At 52.1% G+C, this 19727-nt stretch overlaps 9 protein-coding genes across 9 annotated transcripts; 3 read left to right on the forward strand and 6 right to left on the reverse strand.

Moving 5' to 3' along the window:
* Window positions 1-404: 404 nt before the first annotated feature.
* N7473_012077 (glycosyltransferase family 15 protein) lies at window positions 405-1780 on the reverse strand (the record flags this gene model as incomplete). The annotated part of the gene is made up of 4 exons (XM_057158016.1): window positions 405-469; window positions 533-821; window positions 885-1637; window positions 1733-1780. The coding sequence occupies 4 exons, from the start codon at window positions 1778-1780 to the stop codon at window positions 405-407; spliced, it is 1155 nt and encodes a 384-aa protein (XP_057003866.1).
* Window positions 1781-2781: 1001 nt separating this feature from the next.
* N7473_012078 (deadenylation-dependent mRNA-decapping factor PAT1) lies at window positions 2782-5359 on the forward strand (the record flags this gene model as incomplete). Its single annotated transcript, XM_057158017.1, has 3 exons — window positions 2782-2912; window positions 2973-5180; window positions 5236-5359. 3 exons carry the CDS (start codon window positions 2782-2784, stop codon window positions 5357-5359), a joined length of 2463 nt encoding a protein of 820 aa, XP_057003867.1.
* A 1292-nt stretch (window positions 5360-6651) lies between these two features.
* N7473_012079 (alpha-galactosidase A precursor) lies at window positions 6652-7459 on the reverse strand (the record flags this gene model as incomplete). Its single annotated transcript, XM_057158018.1, has 3 exons — window positions 6652-6876; window positions 6929-7334; window positions 7374-7459. 3 exons carry the CDS (start codon window positions 7457-7459, stop codon window positions 6652-6654), a joined length of 717 nt encoding a protein of 238 aa, XP_057003868.1.
* Window positions 7460-7698: 239 nt separating this feature from the next.
* On the forward strand, window positions 7699-9279 carry N7473_012080 (NAD-dependent epimerase/dehydratase family protein). Its single transcript, XM_057158019.1, has 3 exons — window positions 7699-7843; window positions 7949-8183; window positions 8254-9279. Exons 1-3 carry the CDS (start codon window positions 7815-7817, stop codon window positions 9103-9105), a joined length of 1116 nt encoding a protein of 371 aa, XP_057003869.1. The 5' UTR covers window positions 7699-7814; the 3' UTR covers window positions 9106-9279.
* Window positions 9280-9617: 338 nt separating this feature from the next.
* On the reverse strand, window positions 9618-10944 carry N7473_012081 (putative oxidoreductase; the record flags this gene model as incomplete). Its single annotated transcript, XM_057158020.1, has 3 exons — window positions 10748-10944; window positions 10235-10690; window positions 9618-10166 (listed from the first exon to the last, which is right to left on the reverse strand). The coding sequence occupies exons 1-3, from the start codon at window positions 10922-10924 to the stop codon at window positions 9618-9620; spliced, it is 1182 nt and encodes a 393-aa protein (XP_057003870.1). The 5' UTR covers window positions 10925-10944.
* A 182-nt stretch (window positions 10945-11126) lies between these two features.
* Window positions 11127-11945, forward strand: N7473_012082 (putative G-patch domain protein; the record flags this gene model as incomplete). The annotated part of the gene is made up of 1 exon (XM_057158021.1): window positions 11127-11945. The coding sequence occupies one exon, from the start codon at window positions 11127-11129 to the stop codon at window positions 11943-11945; it is 819 nt and encodes a 272-aa protein (XP_057003871.1).
* Window positions 11946-12100: 155 nt separating this feature from the next.
* Window positions 12101-13447, reverse strand: N7473_012083 (LLM class flavin-dependent oxidoreductase; the record flags this gene model as incomplete). The annotated part of the gene is made up of 1 exon (XM_057158022.1): window positions 12101-13447. The coding sequence occupies one exon, from the start codon at window positions 13445-13447 to the stop codon at window positions 12101-12103; it is 1347 nt and encodes a 448-aa protein (XP_057003872.1).
* Window positions 13448-14212: 765 nt separating this feature from the next.
* N7473_012084 (histidine phosphatase family protein) lies at window positions 14213-15143 on the reverse strand (the record flags this gene model as incomplete). The annotated part of the gene is made up of 4 exons (XM_057158023.1): window positions 14213-14279; window positions 14347-14556; window positions 14660-15018; window positions 15096-15143. The coding sequence occupies 4 exons, from the start codon at window positions 15141-15143 to the stop codon at window positions 14213-14215; spliced, it is 684 nt and encodes a 227-aa protein (XP_057003873.1).
* Window positions 15144-15543: 400 nt separating this feature from the next.
* Window positions 15544-19236, reverse strand: N7473_012085 (uncharacterized protein; the record flags this gene model as incomplete). Its single annotated transcript, XM_057158024.1, has 1 exon — window positions 15544-19236. One exon carries the CDS (start codon window positions 19234-19236, stop codon window positions 15544-15546), a length of 3693 nt encoding a protein of 1230 aa, XP_057003874.1.
* Window positions 19237-19727: the final 491 nt, after the last annotated feature.

The raw sequence follows: 19727 nt of genomic DNA on the forward strand, positions 1-19727 counted from the left end.
ACAATCAAGATAATAAAACAAGGAAGCCATCCCGATCAAGGAAATAAGATTAAGGAGAAAGAGCAGGCCAAACAAGAATCCTGCATCTTGCCCACGCTCGAGGCAAGGAATCCCCGGAGAGATAGTAGGATGGGAAACTCTGTTTGTTTCGAAGGAAGAACATCAAACATGGCAATCGTTGCGGAATGGCATTACAAATTTGCCTGCTTTTCTCATCTTCGTCTTTACTTTTCGCTCACTGAGCGGTACTTGTAGGTGCCGCGGCACACTCTGACAAAGTCAACCAGGGACTCGATCGTCATACGTAGCCCCTGCATGACCCTCATTCGCGCACGTTGACTGGCTAGCAGAATCATTGCGACGATCATACACAGGACAACGACATAACGACCGAGTGCACGGAGTCAATCTGACTTGTCCCAGCCATCGGGTTTTTGGAGGTCGTTGACCTGGAACCACCGGTTGGTACCTGTAATAGTTTATTAGCAAAGCTGATCTTCTTTTACGGGGATGTGACGCGGTCGATGCTTACAAGAATAGCCCTTCCAGTCAAAGTTCTCTTCGGGTTTGCAATGGCAGCGCAGGTCCAGCCTCGTCTGCTCATCGCTCGGGCAATGGGTGAAAGGTACGTGGTAGTAGGCGATCTCGTTGAAGAAGTGGATTTGCTCCTTCTTGAGCATGGCGGCCGCAGCAATGGAGTGGACGGGCGCATCGCCCCATCGCTCATAGAAGAAGCCACCATCCTGGTCCAGGGAGGAGAAGTAGTCGATATACGCCTTGGACCGCAGCCACTCCAGGCTGCCGATTTCAAAGTTGGACCACTGCAAATTGGATGTTAGCCGTCTTGGATACCTTCAGACATTGATGCATTCAGGGTGACATACGAAGTGGCACTTGTTGTAGGTCTCGCCGCCATCCTCACTAATAAACTCCATGGCATTGCCACTGGGGACGTGCTCGGGGTGGGCCTTCAAGAACTTCTTCACGCTATCCCAGAGCGTGGGTATGGTATCGATGTATTCGTACAAACTGATAACAAAGCTGTACTTCTTGTCGTTCTCCTTCATGAAGCGGAACGGGTCGTGGCCAATATCACAGTAGAGCTCAATGCTGGGCTCCACGCGCCAGTAGTATTCGTAGTTCATCATCAGCGGGTGGCGGAAGAAGAAGCCCGACTCATAGCGGCACATATGGCGATAGCTCTCTGAGTCACCGTAGATGATCTTCTTGCGACCCATCTCCTCTCGCGCCTCTCTGGCCTTATCCTGATCAATCCAGTCCGGATACGACCAATGCTCTTTGGGTATCTTGCCATAGTGGGTGTTGCCGGAAGCCAACGACGTGGTAAGCTTCTTGAAGTCCTCGTCGAACTCCTTATCGTTCAGGAAGACCCAATCGTAGTTGTAGTTGCGATTGAAGCGGTCCTCGACGGTCCGGATAGACTTGGCGATCTCCCAGAGGTCGGAGTTGCGGGCGAGGGTGACAAAGGTCGCATTGACTCGCTCGCTGCTGTTGGTTCCGACATATTGTGTTTTTTGTGACTTGAAATCATCGTAGGAAGGTTGTGGACGAGGGAATGAGGCGGCGCTAGGCAGATGGAAGGACGATCGGGTGACGATGTAGAAGAAGGCCAATCCCTGTGAAGACGATAGTTAGCGCCACTGCGATTCTCATGCGACTGCAACAGGTGCTAGAGGAAGCAGCGCTGATCAGCGACAGAGGGACCACTTACCACGACGGCGAACACCAGGTATCGGGTGTATCTCGCGGAGAAAGACATTGTGGCGAGTGGGGAAGGAAAAGGCCTGGAGGAGCAGGCAAAAGTAACGAGTGGATGGATACGACCAGGCCGGCGGAACTGCGGCCTATCCTTGTTTTGGTCCTCACTGAAGAGTGATCAACATGCGCCGATTAGGAGGAGCAGATGTAGATGGAAAAGGAAGATCAAAAACACGGGAGAAATGGGTGTTTAGGGGAGTAATCAAAGTGGAGGAGGACGATGGGGGAAATTAGATAGGCGACTAACGAGGGCCGCGCAAGACAATGGCGACAACCGCATTCAGCCGCGTGGTTTCACCGAATGCGAGACATCCGCACCGTTTAGGGGGGAAGACCCAGATCCTGAGAATTGCTTGGCTGTTCACTGGTTGAGAATTATTCAAAACCAATGATTTAAAGACCGGAGACTTTGATGATGTAAATGGCCCCCTCATCTGGCCCGTGGCGATCTACATAAAAACGAACAATAATCGACAGGGTGGAACATCCTTCAGCCTTTCAGCCTTCCGGGCTGGAGCTTGGTACTGTTGGTTACAGTAGTCACCAACTGGCATCATGGGGGAATGGAGAGTGTGGCCTGGCCAATCATAAAGCTGCCGCGCATTCTTTTGCTTAGTCCAATTGAAAAACAACACAATCACGAACTTCTTGGAAAGTCCAGAAATAATACGGAGATGATAGTGCGGGGGTTTTGAATTCAATTTGTACGAGATGTGAAACAATCAAACTGTCACTAAGAATAAGTCGGACACGATCTTGACAGTTCTCCTTGCGCCGTGATCCCCGCAGTCATGAAGACTCGCCAGTTGGTTTCATGAACGTTGACAAACTGGCCGGTTGGTCTCCCTCCGCCTTGGCAGATCGAATTGCTGCCTGAGGCTCCGATACCTCCAGAACTTCGCACCTCACCTTCTTCCCCCCACTACCAGCCGATCTCGCCTTTCCACCTCACCCCTCCCCCCCCCCCATCTCCGATCCCATCTGGCATCTGACCAAAGAAACATGTCTTTCTTTGGTTTTGATACCACCCTCCCCCGGGACCGCCAACAAGGTGGCCCGGCCAGGGGTTTCTTCGAGAACCCGGATCCCTTCGCGGAGGTTGCTCGTGCGCAAGCAGTGGAGGATGACGACGGGTGAGCTATCGCAATAGTCAATCTTGACCTGAGATTGCAAAGACTAACTCCCACGACTAGAATTGACTTTGAGGATACCTACGATGGTCTCGGTGACCAGCTCGACGATGATCAGGATGCCTTCAACGACGACACCTTCGGCGGTGGGGATACTGGAGCTGCCGCGACTGGAGCAGTTGGGAGAGACTTTGACTTTTTCGGCACCACCGCCAAGGTCGCCGATGTCATTGGCGAGGAGCAAGTTCGTTATGCTCTGCAGAATCCCTCGGCGGCTCCCTTGGCTGCCCAGCAGCATGCCGCTGCCCCAGCTCCCACGACGACAGCTACCACTGCCACGACCACCGCCAAGCGTACTGGATATGAGAAGTATTCGGACCCGGGATACATCCCCGACCTGCAGGCCAAGTCCAGCGTTTGGGGTATCTCGCAGAAGAAGCAGGAGCCGATCCCAGCTGCCAGCCGAAGGCCGATGATGAGCCTCGAGGAGGTCGAGGCACAATTGCGCCATCGGTCCCAGCCTGCTCCGACGATGCCGCCCCAGTCAATTCCCCAGCACATGGCTGAACAGGCATACCTGCCTCACCCGCAATACCCACAAGGCGTTCCCGAGGGCTTCCCCGCAATTCCTCCCGAGTACTTGCGAGCTGCCCTCGAGAAGGGTGTGCTCCCCCCGGGCATGCCTGGTCTTCCTCCCGGTATCCCGGAGCTGCACGGCGGCCCTGTCATGTCGGGACCTCCCCCAATGCATATCCAGCAAAACCAACTTCCTCCTCAGAACCTGCGCCCTCAGGGTCCCCGCCATGCCGGCCCACCCCCCGGTCAGCGTCAGCAGCAGCAGATGCCGCCCCCGCCGTCAACCCGAGGACCCAATGGTGGCCTGCCAGTCATCACCAACCCGCAGCAGCTCATGCATCTCACGGAGGAGCAGCGCAATGCTTATCTGGTGGAGGATGCCAAGCGGGCGAAGCGCAACCACAAGATCTTCCTCCTGTCTCGCGGCAATGGCCTGATGACACCTCAGGACAAGAACTTCATCACTCGCATTCAGCTGCAACAATTGGTTGCTGCCGCTGGAAATGTGGCCGATGCGGACCCGGAAGCCGTTCTGTCCGAAGACTTTTATTACCAAGTCTATAGCCAGATCCGTGGCGCACCACGCCAGCACCCTCATCAGCCTCTGGGTCACTTCGCTCAGACCTATCTCCTTCAAACCGGAAACCGTCTCGGCGGCCATGGAAACAGGAGGGCATTTCAAAGTGCCGATAACCACATGCAACGCATGCAGCAGCAGGTTCAGCGTGCCGTTGAGGCGGCCAAGGCCAAGCCGAAGAACAAGCAGCTTATCATTGAGGGCAGCTTGGGCAAGATCTCTTTCAGCAATGCCAAGGCACCGAAGCACATGCTTAACATTAAGCGGCCTGATAGCTCGGAGGGCCCTCGGCCAAAGAAGGTGCAATCGGACCTCAGCCTGAGCGACCGGAAATCCATTCTCACCAACATCGAAAGCGTGTACAGTGCTCTGATGGCCATGGAGGATATGGAGCGCACCATGCCACCTCCCCCCGAGGAGGGTGATTCTGAGGCCATTCAGGAGCATATGGAATGGCGGCAGAAGGTCCACTCGCTGAACCAGAAGTTGTGGCGAGCCCTCAAGGTCATGGAGCCTATTGTCCCCAACTCCACCACCCCACACCCCTTCATCGCATTCTTGTCGTACCCCAAGGGCAAGAAGGCCATTCCCCGTATCTTCCGTCACATTGACCAAGAGCAACGCGTTACTATTTTGACCATGATTGTGGTCCACCTGGATAGCCTGGACGTGGTCCGCCTCGCACAACCCGGACCGGGTGAGGCTCAGCCTTCCCTCGCGGTGCGAGAGTCTATTGACCTCTTCTCGCTGGCTGTGATGCCCAGCTTGCTTGGCTACGTGAACGAGGCGCCCTTCAACATCATCATCGGCCTGCTGGGTCTGGTCATTGCCCAGACGCACGTGCAATCCGTGGCTCGTACAAAGGTCGGCCTGGGCATTCTGACGATGCTGCTCAGCCGTGCCGAGATTGTCAAGGAGGCTGGTCAGGCTGCCGAGCGAGACTGGCAGCAGTGGGTGGAGAAGTTCAACGTTCTCTTTGACACCCTGGAGCCCTCGCTTGCCGATATCTTCCCTGGTGCAATCAACACGGGTGATGACATGTATGTGTGGCAGTTCCTGGCCGCTGTGGGTATTGGTGCTAGCCCCGAGCAGCAGCAGCGCCTTGTGATTGCTGTTAAGTGAGTATTTCCATCTCAAAGTGCAATGTTAAATTACTAACCAGATGACTTGTAGGGATCGTGTGATGGAGACTGTGGGCTACAGCAAGACTCTGCCTGCCGATATGGCCAGCCTGCGGTTGGGCAATGTCAACCTGTTCATGCGGGCCATTGGTCTGGACGTGGAACTCCTGGGTTAAACCAGAACTGTAATATCACCAGGAGGCTTTTTGTACGGAGTTTCCCCTTCTCGAGTTGCAAATATTGCAGTCCATGGCCGTGGGCTCATGTATTTCTTGGGGGTCACCCGTAGGGTCACTTTCCTCTGATCGGATTGAATCTTTCACCTCTATCCTCTCGATGGGCTTTGCAGATATGTCTCATTTGGGTGTAGTAACACCCGTTCCTCCACCGCGCCCCGTTGCTGAAATGCACACTGGCGCCAATTACACTCGAGAGTTCTTGAGTCGGATGTCCCAACCATATAATCTGGGGCGTCTTGACATCCCTTGGCTGGTGCCAACCAAAAACACATTGAACGGGCAGCTTATTTTTCCCATGCCCCGAACCTCGAGCATCTATGTGATCTATATTTTCTTCTCATACCAATTCCATCTTTTTTTTTTGAGTCTATCTATCTTTTTGCATGGCCTTGTGGAGGGAGAAGCCCGATCTATGGGCATATTCGCAATGGTACGGTGCCTAGAGCTGTTCTTCACCTGGAGTAGGGTCTTTAGATGTCCCTTGTGTATTTAACTAGTTTCCGACATCGTGGATATGATTGATCACCCATGATCTCCCTCATCGGACATGCTTGACTGTACATTCTTATTCACTATCTTTTGATTCCAATTGAGTACATATGTACTCTGCGAAGAAGGTATGAGATCGTCCCACCGGCCAAAAACGGGATGTCATCCACAACAGCAAGTTGGCAACAGGGACAAACCACTCGGGCCACGTACTGGCCCCAACGGAATATGGGCTGGCTTCACTCAAGTTCATTGGACCTGAATGAACCTTTCCGAGTCCAACACTTTTAACTGGACCCTGGGCTTCCCGGGGGGGATGGACCCAGCCGGGCTTCTTATTCGGCAGTGCCATACGCCCGGTGGGACACTGACCCGCACGGCCCTGAGGTGAAACGGGGCTGTGAGAAAATGTGAAATTGTCAGTTGGCTTTTCTATCAACCGGAGAATTTATGTTTTTGTCGCTGTTGGCTTGAGGATGGAGAGAGGTATAGCTAAGTGGTAAAGAATAGACGGTTAGCAACACTATTTGTATAGGCTTCTCGGTCAATCCCCCGATCTACCCCGATCAATTGAGTTCTTATTGAGGTCTGATGATACCAACATTTCTCTGAGAGTCGGTCTACTACACCGCTCAGGACGATCAGCGATCTGCACATTTGAACGGTCCATCATTTCCCAGGGTTCGCGCTGAATTGAGTTCTGATCCGAGTAACAATGAAAGAAAAAGAAAATTCTTTTTTTAGAGAGGACCTTCGCCTCCTCTGCCCGACGAATCTTCGAAACAGGCCGTTAAACTATCCAACTCTGGCAGAAGCAAGTCTCGATCATCACATTTCTTTGCCGTATCAAAATCAATCAAAATAGCTTTGGAATCACGAATCAGGAAATTAAATCGATTTGTATCCCCATGTCGAACTCCTAAATCATGTAGTCGAGACAAGAGACCTCTGCAAGCCTGAAGGTCCTGGGTCTCAGCATGTCGTGCATTGGTGTGTTCCATTAAGAAGCCATATTACTCGACCAATTTCCGTCAAATGGCCCAGGAATCGGGGAGCGATAGGAGTAGTCGTAGCTGTAGTTGTTGTATGGCCAGATATCCATTGATATGCCGTAGTTTCATTCTCTATATATTGAATCTCCCAATGAAAACGAGCAAATTTGACGACAACATCGTCCTCGAATAATGGACATTTAGCTTCATAAATGCCCGTTCGTAATCTTCGTCCGATTGACAGATCCACGTAATCGACAAATGTTTCATGCCAGGTATTCTTCACGCTGGGGAATTGGGTCTGGTTTAAGCTTATAAAATGTGGCCGGCCTTTTGCATCTAGAGCGACGAGTCCATCGTTCCAATCTCCTGGTAGGAATAATTTGGGTAAGAGGGAGATTAGGGAAGGACGACAACACATATCTTCGGAACTGTAAATGCCAGGGTTTATGGTGATGTATTTAATTCACGGGCCATTGACTAGAAGACGGAAGAAGCTTTGGTCGGATTCGTCGACTTCGGCTTGGAGTGGTTCCATTTTGGATTGTGTGGCCATTTTGAATGATTGTTCGGAGTGTGAAGTGTATGATTTGATTATGATATCGCTTACAATTTAGGCGTCAAAGGATTGATGTAGATTCACTCGAATAGTACCAATGGCTGGTCTGGCCGCGTAAGATGGGCAGATCTCGGGGGAGATGAAATATGACGGAATCTCTTTTGACTGTGGCACCCCCACTACTAATTGTTACTCGACCCACTCTGAGACTCTCTCCTGTTTGGCTTCTCCGTAGTGTTTCCCCTTAAAAAGCTGCCCCTCCTCCTCCTCCTTATCCTCCTCCTCCCTCGCCCTCACTTCTCCAATAACCCTCAATTCCCCTTCTAATCTTCCCTCCACACTTCTCTTCATCATGCCTGCTGGTTCAGTCCTCGTCACCGGGTGAGTTTCCTGTGTTCCTGAATTGCTTATTGCTATTGTCATCCCCAATCCCCACCCCCGCCATTCTGGCCCCATGGCGAATTGCTAGCTAATTCAATCCCATAGTGGTACCGGTTACATTGGCTCCTTCACCACCCTGGCCCTCCTCGAGGCTGGCTACAAGGTCGTTGTCGCTGATAACCTGTACAACTCCTCCGCCGAGGCCCTCAACCGTGTTGAGGCTATCTGCGGCAAGAAGGCCGAGTTCGTCCAGGTCGATGTCACCGATGAGAATGGCTTCGACAAGGTCTTCGAGGCTCACCCCGACATTGACAGCGTTATTCACTTTGCTGCCCTGAAGGTGCGTTTACCCAATTCAGCACTGCCATTGGCAAGAATCAACTCAAAACTAACATTCACTCTTTCTACAGGCCGTTGGCGAGTCCGGCGAAAAGCCTCTCGACTACTACATGGTCAACGTCTACGGCACCATCAACCTCCTCCGCTCGATGGTCAAGTACAACGTCTCCAACATTGTCTTCTCCAGCTCCGCCACCGTCTACGGAGATGCCACTCGCTTCCCCAACATGATCCCCATCCCCGAGGAATGCCCCCTGGGCCCCACCAACCCTTACGGTAACACCAAGTTCGCCGTCGAGACCGCAATCACCGACGTGATCAACGCCCAGCGCAACAACGCCATCAAGGCCGGCAACGAGGCCGAGGCCAAGAAGTGGAACGGCGCTCTCCTGCGCTACTTCAACCCCGCCGGTGCCCACCCCTCCGGTATCATGGGTGAGGACCCCCAGGGCGTCCCCTACAACCTGCTCCCCCTGCTCGCCCAGGTTGCCACCGGCAAGCGCGAGAAGCTCCTCGTCTTCGGCGACGACTACGCCTCCCACGACGGCACCGCCATTCGCGACTACATTCACATCCTTGACTTGGCTGACGGCCACCTCAAGGCTCTCAACTACCTGCGCGAGCACAACCCTGGTGTCCGCGCCTGGAACTTGGGTACCGGTAAGGGCTCCACCGTCTACGAGATGATCAAGGCCTTCTCTGCTGCTGTCGGCCGTGACCTCCCCTACGAGGTTGCCCCTCGCCGTGCCGGTGACGTCCTCAACCTTACTGCCAACGCTACCCGTGCTACCAACGAGCTCGGCTGGACCCCCAAGTACACTCTGGAGAATGCTTGCGAGGATCTCTGGCGCTGGACTAAGAACAACCCTCAGGGTTACCGCCAGCAGCCTCCTGCGGAGCTGCTTGCTGCCCTGAAGAAGTAAAGGGTTGTTGGATGGCAGTGAAGTTTGCTCTGTTTTGCTGATGATGGGATTAATTTTCTTTTAAAAGTATCTTGATGAGATATTTGTGCGTGGACATAGATAGTATTTTGGGTAGAATACATGAAACGAATTTCCTTTTTCTAAATATTGCAAATGCAACGAGGAATGACAAGGTAGAGAGATCCAGGTTTTGATGAAAAGTAAGTGTACCTTGACTGAGGAGTTGGGAAGGAGATGAGATGAATCGTGACGCCGAATACCAATTGAAGGGTTGTGTATACCTGGAGACTTGACTGAGCTACTCGATATATGCCTCTTCTTAGTATAATACTTTCCAAGGTAAGATACAAGGGTATGGTATGCACAAAAGAATGTCTATAAATGATACCTGTGTAGGTATAACTTGAATCAAAACGCCTCCCATGATACATGATATCCATCCCACACCAATCTATAACTATAAACACAACCCTCAAACGGGGCACATCCATCATCATCCCAACTCATCCCATCTAACTCTTATTCCCCTTCCGACTCCTCCTCGACCCAGCACTCTTCTCCTTCCCCGAAGCCGTCTCCGTCCTACCCTTCTTCTCCTCCTGCACTTCCTTCTCCTTCTTCTCCACCGCCCTCCTCACAGCACTCTCCTTCTCCGCCTCCTCAATCTGCTTCTCACTAAACTCCCACAACCGCTTCCCAAGATCCTCATCCCGCACATCCCGGCGCGCACAGTCTACCTCCCGACACTCCTTGATCATCCACCCGCCCTCGCCGCGCGAGTAATTCTCCTCCATCAGCGCGTAGAGGATACTTTGTGCGCCTTGCTGCGGTGACTTCAGGATTAGACACCATAGCGGCCAGGTGAGGAGGTACACCAGGAGACCCAAGAGGGACCCGCATGTGAGCCAGCGTCGAGTACCCGGAGTGCGGGAGAGACCTGGGTCGACGACTAGGACTCGTGTGCAGGGTGGGAGGCCGTCTGGACGGGCGTAGGCGTTTAGGTGGCGTTGGAAGGAGTGGGCGAAGGTCATGAGGGAGAGTTTGCTGAGGGCGTAGATGCCCTTTTTCGAGGGGGAGGAGTGGAAGATTTGGTCGTGGATTTATTAATAGATTCGTTTCCACGCTTGACGATGTCCAGATCGAATTTAGCTCCGATGTAGCTGGAGCAGGTTGCGAAGACGACTCGGACGTCTCGGTGGGCGGGTTGTACACGCAGTGCGGGGCTGAGGATGCTGAGGAGGTGGAAGTTGGCAAGGTAGTTGACCTGCCATTCCTCGTCGATGCCGTCGATGGTGTTCTTGCGTGCGCTGGATGGAACGGCGACGCCACCGCAGAGCACGACTGCGTCGAGACGTCGGGGAGGGTTATTGTCGATCCATTTCGTGGCGAAGGTACGGATGGAGTGTAGAGAGGAGAGGTCCACTTGTTCAGCGTAGATGAGTTGACTCCCTGTGGTGCGGCGCAGGTCTTCAATGTATTCGACGAGGAAGAGGTCGGAGGGGGGTTGCTTGGTTAGGAGGATGACTTGGGCACCGCGTTTAGCTAGTTCTTGGACGACGGAAGCTCCAATGCCAGATGTGCCGCCCTAGAAGTATAGCTGTTAGCATTGTCCCCTAGATAGGGCTCATTTGAGGGTTCGTACTGTCACCATCACCACCTTAGAGTGCATCAACCGCTCGGACGTGTTGCGTGCTCCACCAAAGTAATACTTCAGCGCGGCAATCAGGAGAAGCCATGGCGCTGTCTTGATCACAGTCCAGGCATATGGAATTGAGCCAATGCCATCTTGAAGTCCCTGAGCAATAAGGGGAATGGGCATGATGGCAAGCGTGAATTGGGCTAAAAATAACGAGACAAGGAGAAAAAGAACGTGGAGCTGTTCGGACTCTGGAGTGTACGTGGCTTATCGGCCACTTATCGATTTCTTATCGATCTTATCGCCACTGATCGTTGCGGTCTTCTCTTGGCTCGCGACGAGGGCTTTCTACTTTCCTTCTCTCTGCCACTGCAATGCGCCTACAATGTCCAACTCCCAAGAGGAAGATGGCGAGGACTACTATCTCCCATTGCAAGACCAGCGTGTCTTTGGCGCTGGTATACGGCGGAAACGTGTACCCTTCGTGCGATCATCCGAGCATGAACTCAGCACAATAAACCCAGAACGCCCATCGTCTATACCTCCGGCCCCGGGGCCGAGTATTGCGGATACATACCTCTCGATTGTGCTTAAAAAACAGAACAACAGTACATCACCGAGCACACCTACAGGTCGAGAGGTATTAACTCCAGTGCGCACCACAAATTCCGCGCCGCCTACATCAGAAGCCATCTCCCCACCGCCACCTGCTCCCACATCCAAGTCTCAAACCCCCGATCACTGTGAAATATGCAACCTCCCAATATCCTCAGAGCCTGGATCAGATACCAACACAGATACATCCACCTCCCGACCCCACGAGGCCTCCCTCGCCCACCAAGTCTGCCTCCAACACTCGCATCCACCCTCACATCTCGACCGGACTCGTGCCGGCCTACGCTACCTCTCCAACTACGGATGGGACCCCGACAGTCGCCTCGGCCTTGGTGCCACAGGGCGCGAAGGTATCCGAGAACCTTTGAAAGGGCGGATCAAGCGTGACACTGCGGGGTTGGGCACGGGTCTGGATGCAGATGGAGATCGGTTACGAGTGGCGCCTCCCCCGCCGAAGAAGAAAGTTGAAAAGTTGAATGCGAAACAGGCGCGGAAGGGGGCATTCGAGGCTAGGAAGAGGGGGGAGAAGCTTAGACGTATGTTTTTTCAGAGTGATGAGGTGTTGAAGTACCTCGGGGAGGATGCATGAGGAAGTTACGAAACATAAACACAGCTATGGAAGGAGTATGGTTTGTGAAATATTTGATTATGATACCCATTGATAGAGAATACAGCAGCTAGAGCGATATTTGCTATGAAATTCCCTTTCTGCAGACCTCGAATGGGTCCCTCTGAACTGTCCAACTACGACGCTTCGCTGAAGAATCGATTCGCCGGTCTCTCTAGGCCGAAATGCTCCCGCAGTGTCGAACCCGTATAATCCTTGCGGAACAAACCTCTGCGCTGAAGCTCCGGAATCAGTCTGTCTGTGACCTCTTCCAGACCCTGGGGCAGGAAAGGAAATGTGCAAGTGAAACCATCAGATGCCTCTTCCTTCAACCACGTCTCCATTTCCTCGGCAATATCACTAGGCGAGCCCAGGAAGGCAAGTCCAGAGAAACCACCATACCGCTGAGCCAATTGTCGAACCGTCAAGTTCTCCTGCTTGGCCAGCTTCTCAGCACCCTCCCGACTCGTCTTGCTCGCATTTGTCTCTGGCAAATCTGTCGGCAAGGGTCCGTCCGGATCAAACTGACTCGCATCCACGCCCAGAACAATCGACAAGGACGCAATGGCGCTATCATAATGCACCAGACTATCCAACTTCAGTCTCTTCTCCTGCGCCTCCTGCTTGCTATCCGCAACAATAATCAATGCCGCGGGCAAAATCTTCAACTGCTCCCTCTTCCTTCCAGCCTTCTCCACCCGGCCCTTAATATCCGCATACAACGCCTTCGCACCCTCAATATCCTTCGGACTGCAAAACACGACCTCAGCCGTCTCAGCAGCCAACTGTCTTCCAGGCTCACTCTGTCCAGCCTGCACAATAACCGGCCATCCCTGCGGCGGTCTGGCAATATTCAACGGACCGCGCACCTTCAACTCATCCCCCTCATGATTCAACACATGCATCTTCTCCGGATCTAAATACTGCCCACTCTCAACATCCCGCGTAAACGCATCATCCGCAAAACTATCCCACAGCCCAGTGACAATATCGTAGAACTCTCGCGCCCGCTTATACCGATCGCCATGCGCCATATGCTCATCGAAGCCGAAATTATGACTCGACTCCGGATTACTCGTAGTAACAATATTCCACGCAGCTCGTCCACCGCTAAGGTGATCTAGACTCGCGAATCGCCGTGCAACGTGGTACGGCGCATCGTACGTCGTGCTGGCCGTTGCTGCGAGCCCGATTTTCTCCGTCACCGCCGAGAGTGCGGAGAGGAGAGTGAAGGGCTCGAAGGATGTTACTGTGTGGCTGCGCTTTAGGGCTTCGACGGGCATATTTAGCACAGCGAGGTGGTCGGCCATGAAGAAGGCGTCGAATTTGGCGGCTTCGAGCTTTTGGGCGAATTGGACGATGTGCTTGAAATTGAAATTGGCGTCTGGGTAGGAGCCGGGGTATCGCCAGGCTCCGGTGTGTAGAGAGACTGGTCTCATGAATGCTGTTAGGTGTAGTTGGCGGTTGGGTTGGGAGACTGCCATGGTTGATGATGTTGGTTGACTTGAGGTCAGTTTGATGAAGTAGTGTAGACGTTGTGTTCTAGTTCTATTTTCTAGATAGTTTCAAGAATAGATCTGAAATTGTTAATGCAGATTACGGTTTTATACCCCGCTGTTTGTAGCTTCACGATTATTGGATTTATAATCCCATTTATAATCCCCGATGTTGGAGTACGACATGGCGTGCTGCAGCTAGCGGGTCGCGCAAGATCTCACCAGTGGTTGGGACTTGTAGAATGACGACGAGCTCTATCGGGGATCTAAATAGATTTCCTATCAATAATCAATGTCGACTAGTTCTTGAGACTCGGAAGCATGCAAAAGTAACTGCACATTGATTTTATCTAAAGCCTTGTATTCTGGCTGAGGCTACTCGCACGCCAACTTGTGCTTTCGCACCACAGAATATTCCATTTTCAGATAGCGGAGAATAGGTACACTCAATCCTTGATATCTTGACTGAAGAACCGGTTTTACAATGTAAATATATGGATATGCTTTCAATTTACCATTCGTGAAAGATCTTTCTAATTGTCTTTCGAACCGTCTTTTTAATAGCTAGAAGGCTTAGTAGCTACTACAAGGATATCTTGGTACTCGACGTACCTGTCCTCTACCATATCCGAAAATAGAATAGTCTGTGGTGCGAAAGCGCAAGTTGGCGTGCGAGTAACCTCAACTTTATCTAAGCCTATTTCTACCATCCAGCATTTTCTATGTTGCAACCTCCAATCTAGATTTGTGCACTCACTCCTCCAATGGGAAACCATATCCAACCAACATAGCAGGCTCATCAATGTTGTGATGTTGGTAGCTATACGAAAGTCAGAAAAATGCCATCTTGGTCAAATAATCTCTAGGGATCAATGGAAAGATAATACCTCAGAACACCAACCGCACCGGGGTCAAGCATCAAGGAAAGAGGGAACTCCATGGGATATCCAAGCCAGCGCTTGGTGAAAGCACGAAGGAGATGGCCATGAGCAACGAGTACAACATCACAATGCTTCTCGCCGTGCATGTTACCACGGTGAATGTCACGGATCTCTGCAATGAGATTATCAATGCGGTCGGTGACCTCTTGGGCAGATCTGCAAGAGACGAATTAGCCATGCTTCCCTCGAACATTTGCAAATACATGACCACAATCCGATATTTTAGATATGGCCAAAGAAGGAAGGAAATGCCACTCACTCTCCACCCTCACATCCATCACGCCAAATATCCCACGGCTGCTCAGTATCCAAACCATGCTCCTTCCGCAAAGCCCGAATCTCCTTCGTCAACAAACCCTCATACTGACCATAATCCCACTCAGCCAGCCTCTCCGTCTCACTAATCTTCCCCGCATCCTTCAGTGTCTGCTGATCCGCCTCGGAGAAGGCAATCTGGAAAGTCTGCATCGCGCGCTTGCGCGGACTAATGTACACATGGGCCAGGTGTGCAGGGTCAATCAGCTTGCCGGCTCCGACAATGATCTTGCCGGAGGCGCGGACCTGGTTCTGGCCATTTTCTGTGAGGTCCAATTCGGTTTTACCGGTGTACTGGCCGCTCTGGGACCAGAGGGTTTGTCCTGGGGTTGCCGTTAGAATGTGGCCGGACTTGATACTATCCTAGGCCTTGTACGTACCGTGTCGGTAGATGAAGACACGGGGGTTCCGGCGTCCTTGTCAGGCATTGCAGATGAATGTTTCCTTGGGTTTGATGTATTGGATATGAATCAATTGAACTTCGTGAGCAATTGCTGTGAATTGATTGGGGAAGTGGCGGGTCCGCGGGGGGCAGAGGATAAAAAAGAGAAACCCCGCGGCGCCAATCGGGCCTTCACCGGTGCCCACTACGTACTCGTGGTTAAAGGAAACCCTATCCTTTGAGGACAAATAGGAACATCCCGTGCTTTCTCTACACTTAGAGAGGATAATTTTTTAACTGTAGTTGTGATGAATCATCTCATACACCCATTGAAGCTCCAATTTTATCTGTTTGAGTTGGAAAAGTACATGATGGTGAATAATATACGGAAGCATACAAGAAGCATCTGGTATCCTTGAAACGAAAAGAAAGAACAGTAGAGTACCTCAACCCCAAGTACCACCGCCACCACCTCTGCCTTGCCGGCGTTGAGCAGAGAGGCGCCAATCATCCTCGCCAGCAAACCGATTATGCAGAGGCTGAATGCGCTCGGCCTTCTTCCGCTTCGACAAGCGATCTGTTGGCGCAACCTTGAAGAAGGTCGGTGCCGCCTCGACAAGCCATTTCGGCTCGATAGAGGTTGTGCAATGCATGTACTCCTTGGTGGTGAGCACCAAAGTGTGATAAATGACATGCTCGGAGGGCTTGCCGAAGAGCGCGGAGCTTGGGTGCATGTACACGGGTGTACCTTCGACGAGCGTCTTGTACCCCTCTTGAGGATCCTTGCGAGCCGCATTCCGGAAGAAGCCAGTGCAAAGTGCTTGTCGCACCATGGTAGTATCCCGTCCACATGAGACAATCTTGTGACGGTAGCGGTTCATGATTCCGAGAAGCTGCTGCCGCACATCTTGAGCACGGCGGATCTGACGGGCCTGGATGAAATTCTCGAAGCACCAGGCATTGTTGAATTTGGAGTTCTTCCAGCCGTTGTACACATTCAATAAGGTGAGATGATCGCCATGGGGATCGTGGAACTTGGCTTTCTTTTGATCGGCTTGTTGCTGCTTCTCCTTGGGACGGTAGAAGACCGACTGGATGGAAAGCATGGCGACAATGCTGAGAATCTCCTCAGAGCATCCCATATCAACGGATGCGATGAGAACCTTCGCAAGAGCCGGTTCCATGGGGAAATCGGCCATCTTACGGCCAAGGCGAGTCAAGAGACCTTCATCGTCCAGGGCTGACAAGGCATATAGTTCCTCCAGGGCAGTCAGCATTGTATTGGTGGGTGGCGGGTCCATGAAGTCAAAGTGAAGCAGGTCATTAATGCCCATCGCCTTGAGCATGAGAATGGTATGTGACAGATTCTGCCGCTGAATCTCGGGGATTGTGGTGGGAAGCATTTCAGACTGATATGCAGCCTCGGTGTATAGACGGAAACATTTGCCTGGTCCTGTTCGCCCAGCACGACCAGCTCGTTGCTTAGCCTGTGCTTGAGAAATAGGTGTGACCACAAGTGAATCCATGCCAAGCTTGGGATCGTATGCATTCTGCTTCACGAAACCAGGATCGATGACGTAGTAAATATTATCAATGGTGATGGAGGTCTCGGCGATGTTGGTAGCAATGATAACCTTTCGGCCGCCAGGCGGGGCAGGCTCGAAGATTCGACTCTGCATCTCACTGGGAAGTGCAGAGTAGACGGGAAGAATAACCAACTCGGGCACAGTCGGCCCTAAAGCCTTCATCCGCTCGTACAAGATCTCGCATGCTGTGTCGATCTCTTCTTGTCCCGTAAGGAAGACCAAGATATCACCACCCGCCTCTGTCAAGTGAATCTGCATGACAGTAATAAGAGCAGCATCCAGGTAGTCAGACTCAGGCTCCTTGGAATACATGATCTCAACAGGATATGTTCGTCCAGGAATCGAGAAAATAGGACAGCCGTTGAAGTACTCCGAGAACTTTTCGGCATCCAGCGTAGCGGAAGTGACAATCAAACGGAGATCAGGCCGTCGCTTGATGGTCTTCTTCAGTAAACCAAACAGAATATCGGTGGCAATCGTGCGCTCGTGGGCTTCATCAAGCATAATCACGGAATACCTTTTGAGATCTGGATCCATGAGAATTTCTCTCTGGAGCATGCCGTCCGTCATATACTTGATCTTGGTCTCTGGACTGGTGCAGTCCTCAAAACGGATCGTGTAACCGACCTCCGCGCCCAGTCTGCAGCCAACTTCTTCTGACACACGCTTGGCCACGGACATGGCGGCAACACGACGAGGCTGAGTACAGCCAATGATACCATTGTTTCCATATCCAGCCTCGGCCAGATACTGGGTTAATTGGGTGGTCTTTCCAGAGCCGGTATCACCAACCACAATCATCAACTGGTTGTCCTTCACGGCATCAAGAAGTTGTTTGCGGAACTTGAAAACGGGCAAGCTCTCACGCTGTTGCTTGATGGGCATGTCGGTCCGCTTGCCAAGAGACGGGTTCTTGCCCATAGTTACTCTCTTCCACTCCGGAATTGGCTCGTCCGGCTTTTGTTGGGTATTGCGAAGATCCGCGGCGAACTTTCGATCCTCCGGCGCAACCATGGGATCCTGCCACTGCGCGTTCAGATCAACTTCAGCGGCCAGTTCAGCAGCCTTGTCCTGTGCCTCTGACTGCTTCAATTCGCGTCTCTCTTTGGCAAGATTAGTGCCAGACATGGCAGCGCGGTTCATCGAGCCATCAGGAGCCTTAACAACACGAATTGGTGACAACTCAAGTGATTGCTTCGTCTGGCCAGCCAAGAATGGAGGCTCTTCATCCCTGACTTCAATATCCACATCCTCCTCTTCTTCAAAGGCTCCCTCACCCTTGAGAGTGGCATGATACTCTTCCTCGAGATCAGGGTAATCCGCGGCAGATGCAACTCCAGATGCGATGAGCTGTCTGATCTCCCAACGCTCAGGGGAAGTCATGCGTTTCCGATTCCTCATGGGTCGGCCATTTGATCCCTCAATGACGGGCACCTCTGAACTAAGGTTGCCATATCGGTCCTGGCTTGGAGCGCCATCGAGACGTTCCATATTAGCACCAGACGCCAGACGCTTTTGCGGAACAAGGTCCATTCCGGTGGCCTGGTCCACCTCCTTCATTGATAGTCCAATGCGATTTCCCTGGATACTGACAACTTTGACTTTGACTAGCTGTCCACGCGATACCAAATCGGATGGATGATTCACTCGCGCTCCTTCTTGCATCGCCGATACATGGACAAGGCCGTCTACCTTCCCTTGGACTCCTCGTAGGTTGACAAAAGCACCAAAGTCCTTCACACCCGTCACTTGTCCATCGTAGACCTTGTACAGAACTGGCGCATCATCCAACTCGACAGGAGGGGGTCGGCGGAAGTCCTCGTTTTCGTTCCTCTCGCGATCACGGTGTCTACGGCGGTCGCTGTGGCCGTTGCGATCGCTGTCACGGTCGCCATATTTGCCAATAGATCTTCCGAACTCATCAATGAAATCGTCGTTCTTGCTGCGTCGGTGCGGGCTGCGCGATCTTGAACGGTGTTTGTTTCTGTGGCGGCGTCCGCGGTCATGGTCATCGTAATCGGGGCTGCGACTTCGTTTCCTGCTGCGATGGTCGTCTCGCGGGCCGTGGGGCTTATCATCCTTGGCCTTTCCAGCCAGACCTTCAAGCATTGCGAATGTGTCGTCCATGGCGCCAGCTTGCGCGTCGGTGTCGTTGTCGGCTGGGCGATCCAGGTAGTCATCTTCCTCCCAGCGCTGACCTCTATCTGGAACCGCAAGACCCTTGAACACGCGGGACTTCTTTTCCAGAGCATCCAGCTCATCCATAATATCGCCGCCTCCGCCACCCGAGTCTCCATTTTCCTGTTTCTTCCCTTTGTACTTGGGGTGCATCGTGAGCACCAACCGGTCGACACTCTCCATCAGACTCTGCGGGAACTCGGCGCCCATTTCATCAAGCAGTTTCTTGAATTCCGGAAACGAGCCATTGCATTTGAGATGCTGGTCGATCACGAATTCCGCCAGCGTCTTGTCGTTAATGCCTAGGTAGTTCTGGAGCTCGTTGGTCACTCGCGACACGAGCGACAACAGCTCCAGCGACTCCAGGTCATCCATGGTGGCGACCGTGGAAAAAGAGCGACAGAGAAGAAAGAAAGGCGAAGCACGAACGAGAGAAGTTTCGAGTGAGCGAGTGCGCGAAACACTGCCTGGCGATCGACGCTGCGCTTCGCGAGCAAAGAGTGAATGCGGCGGAAAATCAGTCTGGCCGAAGTTGCCACCGATAAGCGATAAGCTCAACCAAGGTATTATTTCCCTACTGGGAATTGCTAAAACGATGATACATAATGGTATTACTGTCTTCTACTTTAGATATCATAATAGTACTGTAGTTCAAAGTATGAGTCTAGAATCCAGAGAAAAGGACTAACTAGATATGCCTCAATCAATCTTATTTAGAAGGTTTTTCTGAACATCTTTCGAACTATCTTTTTGAATAACACTAATGCCGTTTAACTAGATTGCTAAAATAATTTGGAAATTTGTCAGGGTTATAACTGATGGAACTCTACTCAAAAATATAGTAATACTATCACTCCGCCAAACCA

The sequence above is a fragment of the Penicillium subrubescens genome, assembly GCF_028828155.1.
Source record: "Penicillium subrubescens strain IBT 31985 chromosome Unknown utg000010l_segment0_segment0, whole genome shotgun sequence".
Classification (NCBI taxonomy): domain Eukaryota; kingdom Fungi; phylum Ascomycota; class Eurotiomycetes; order Eurotiales; family Aspergillaceae; genus Penicillium; species Penicillium subrubescens.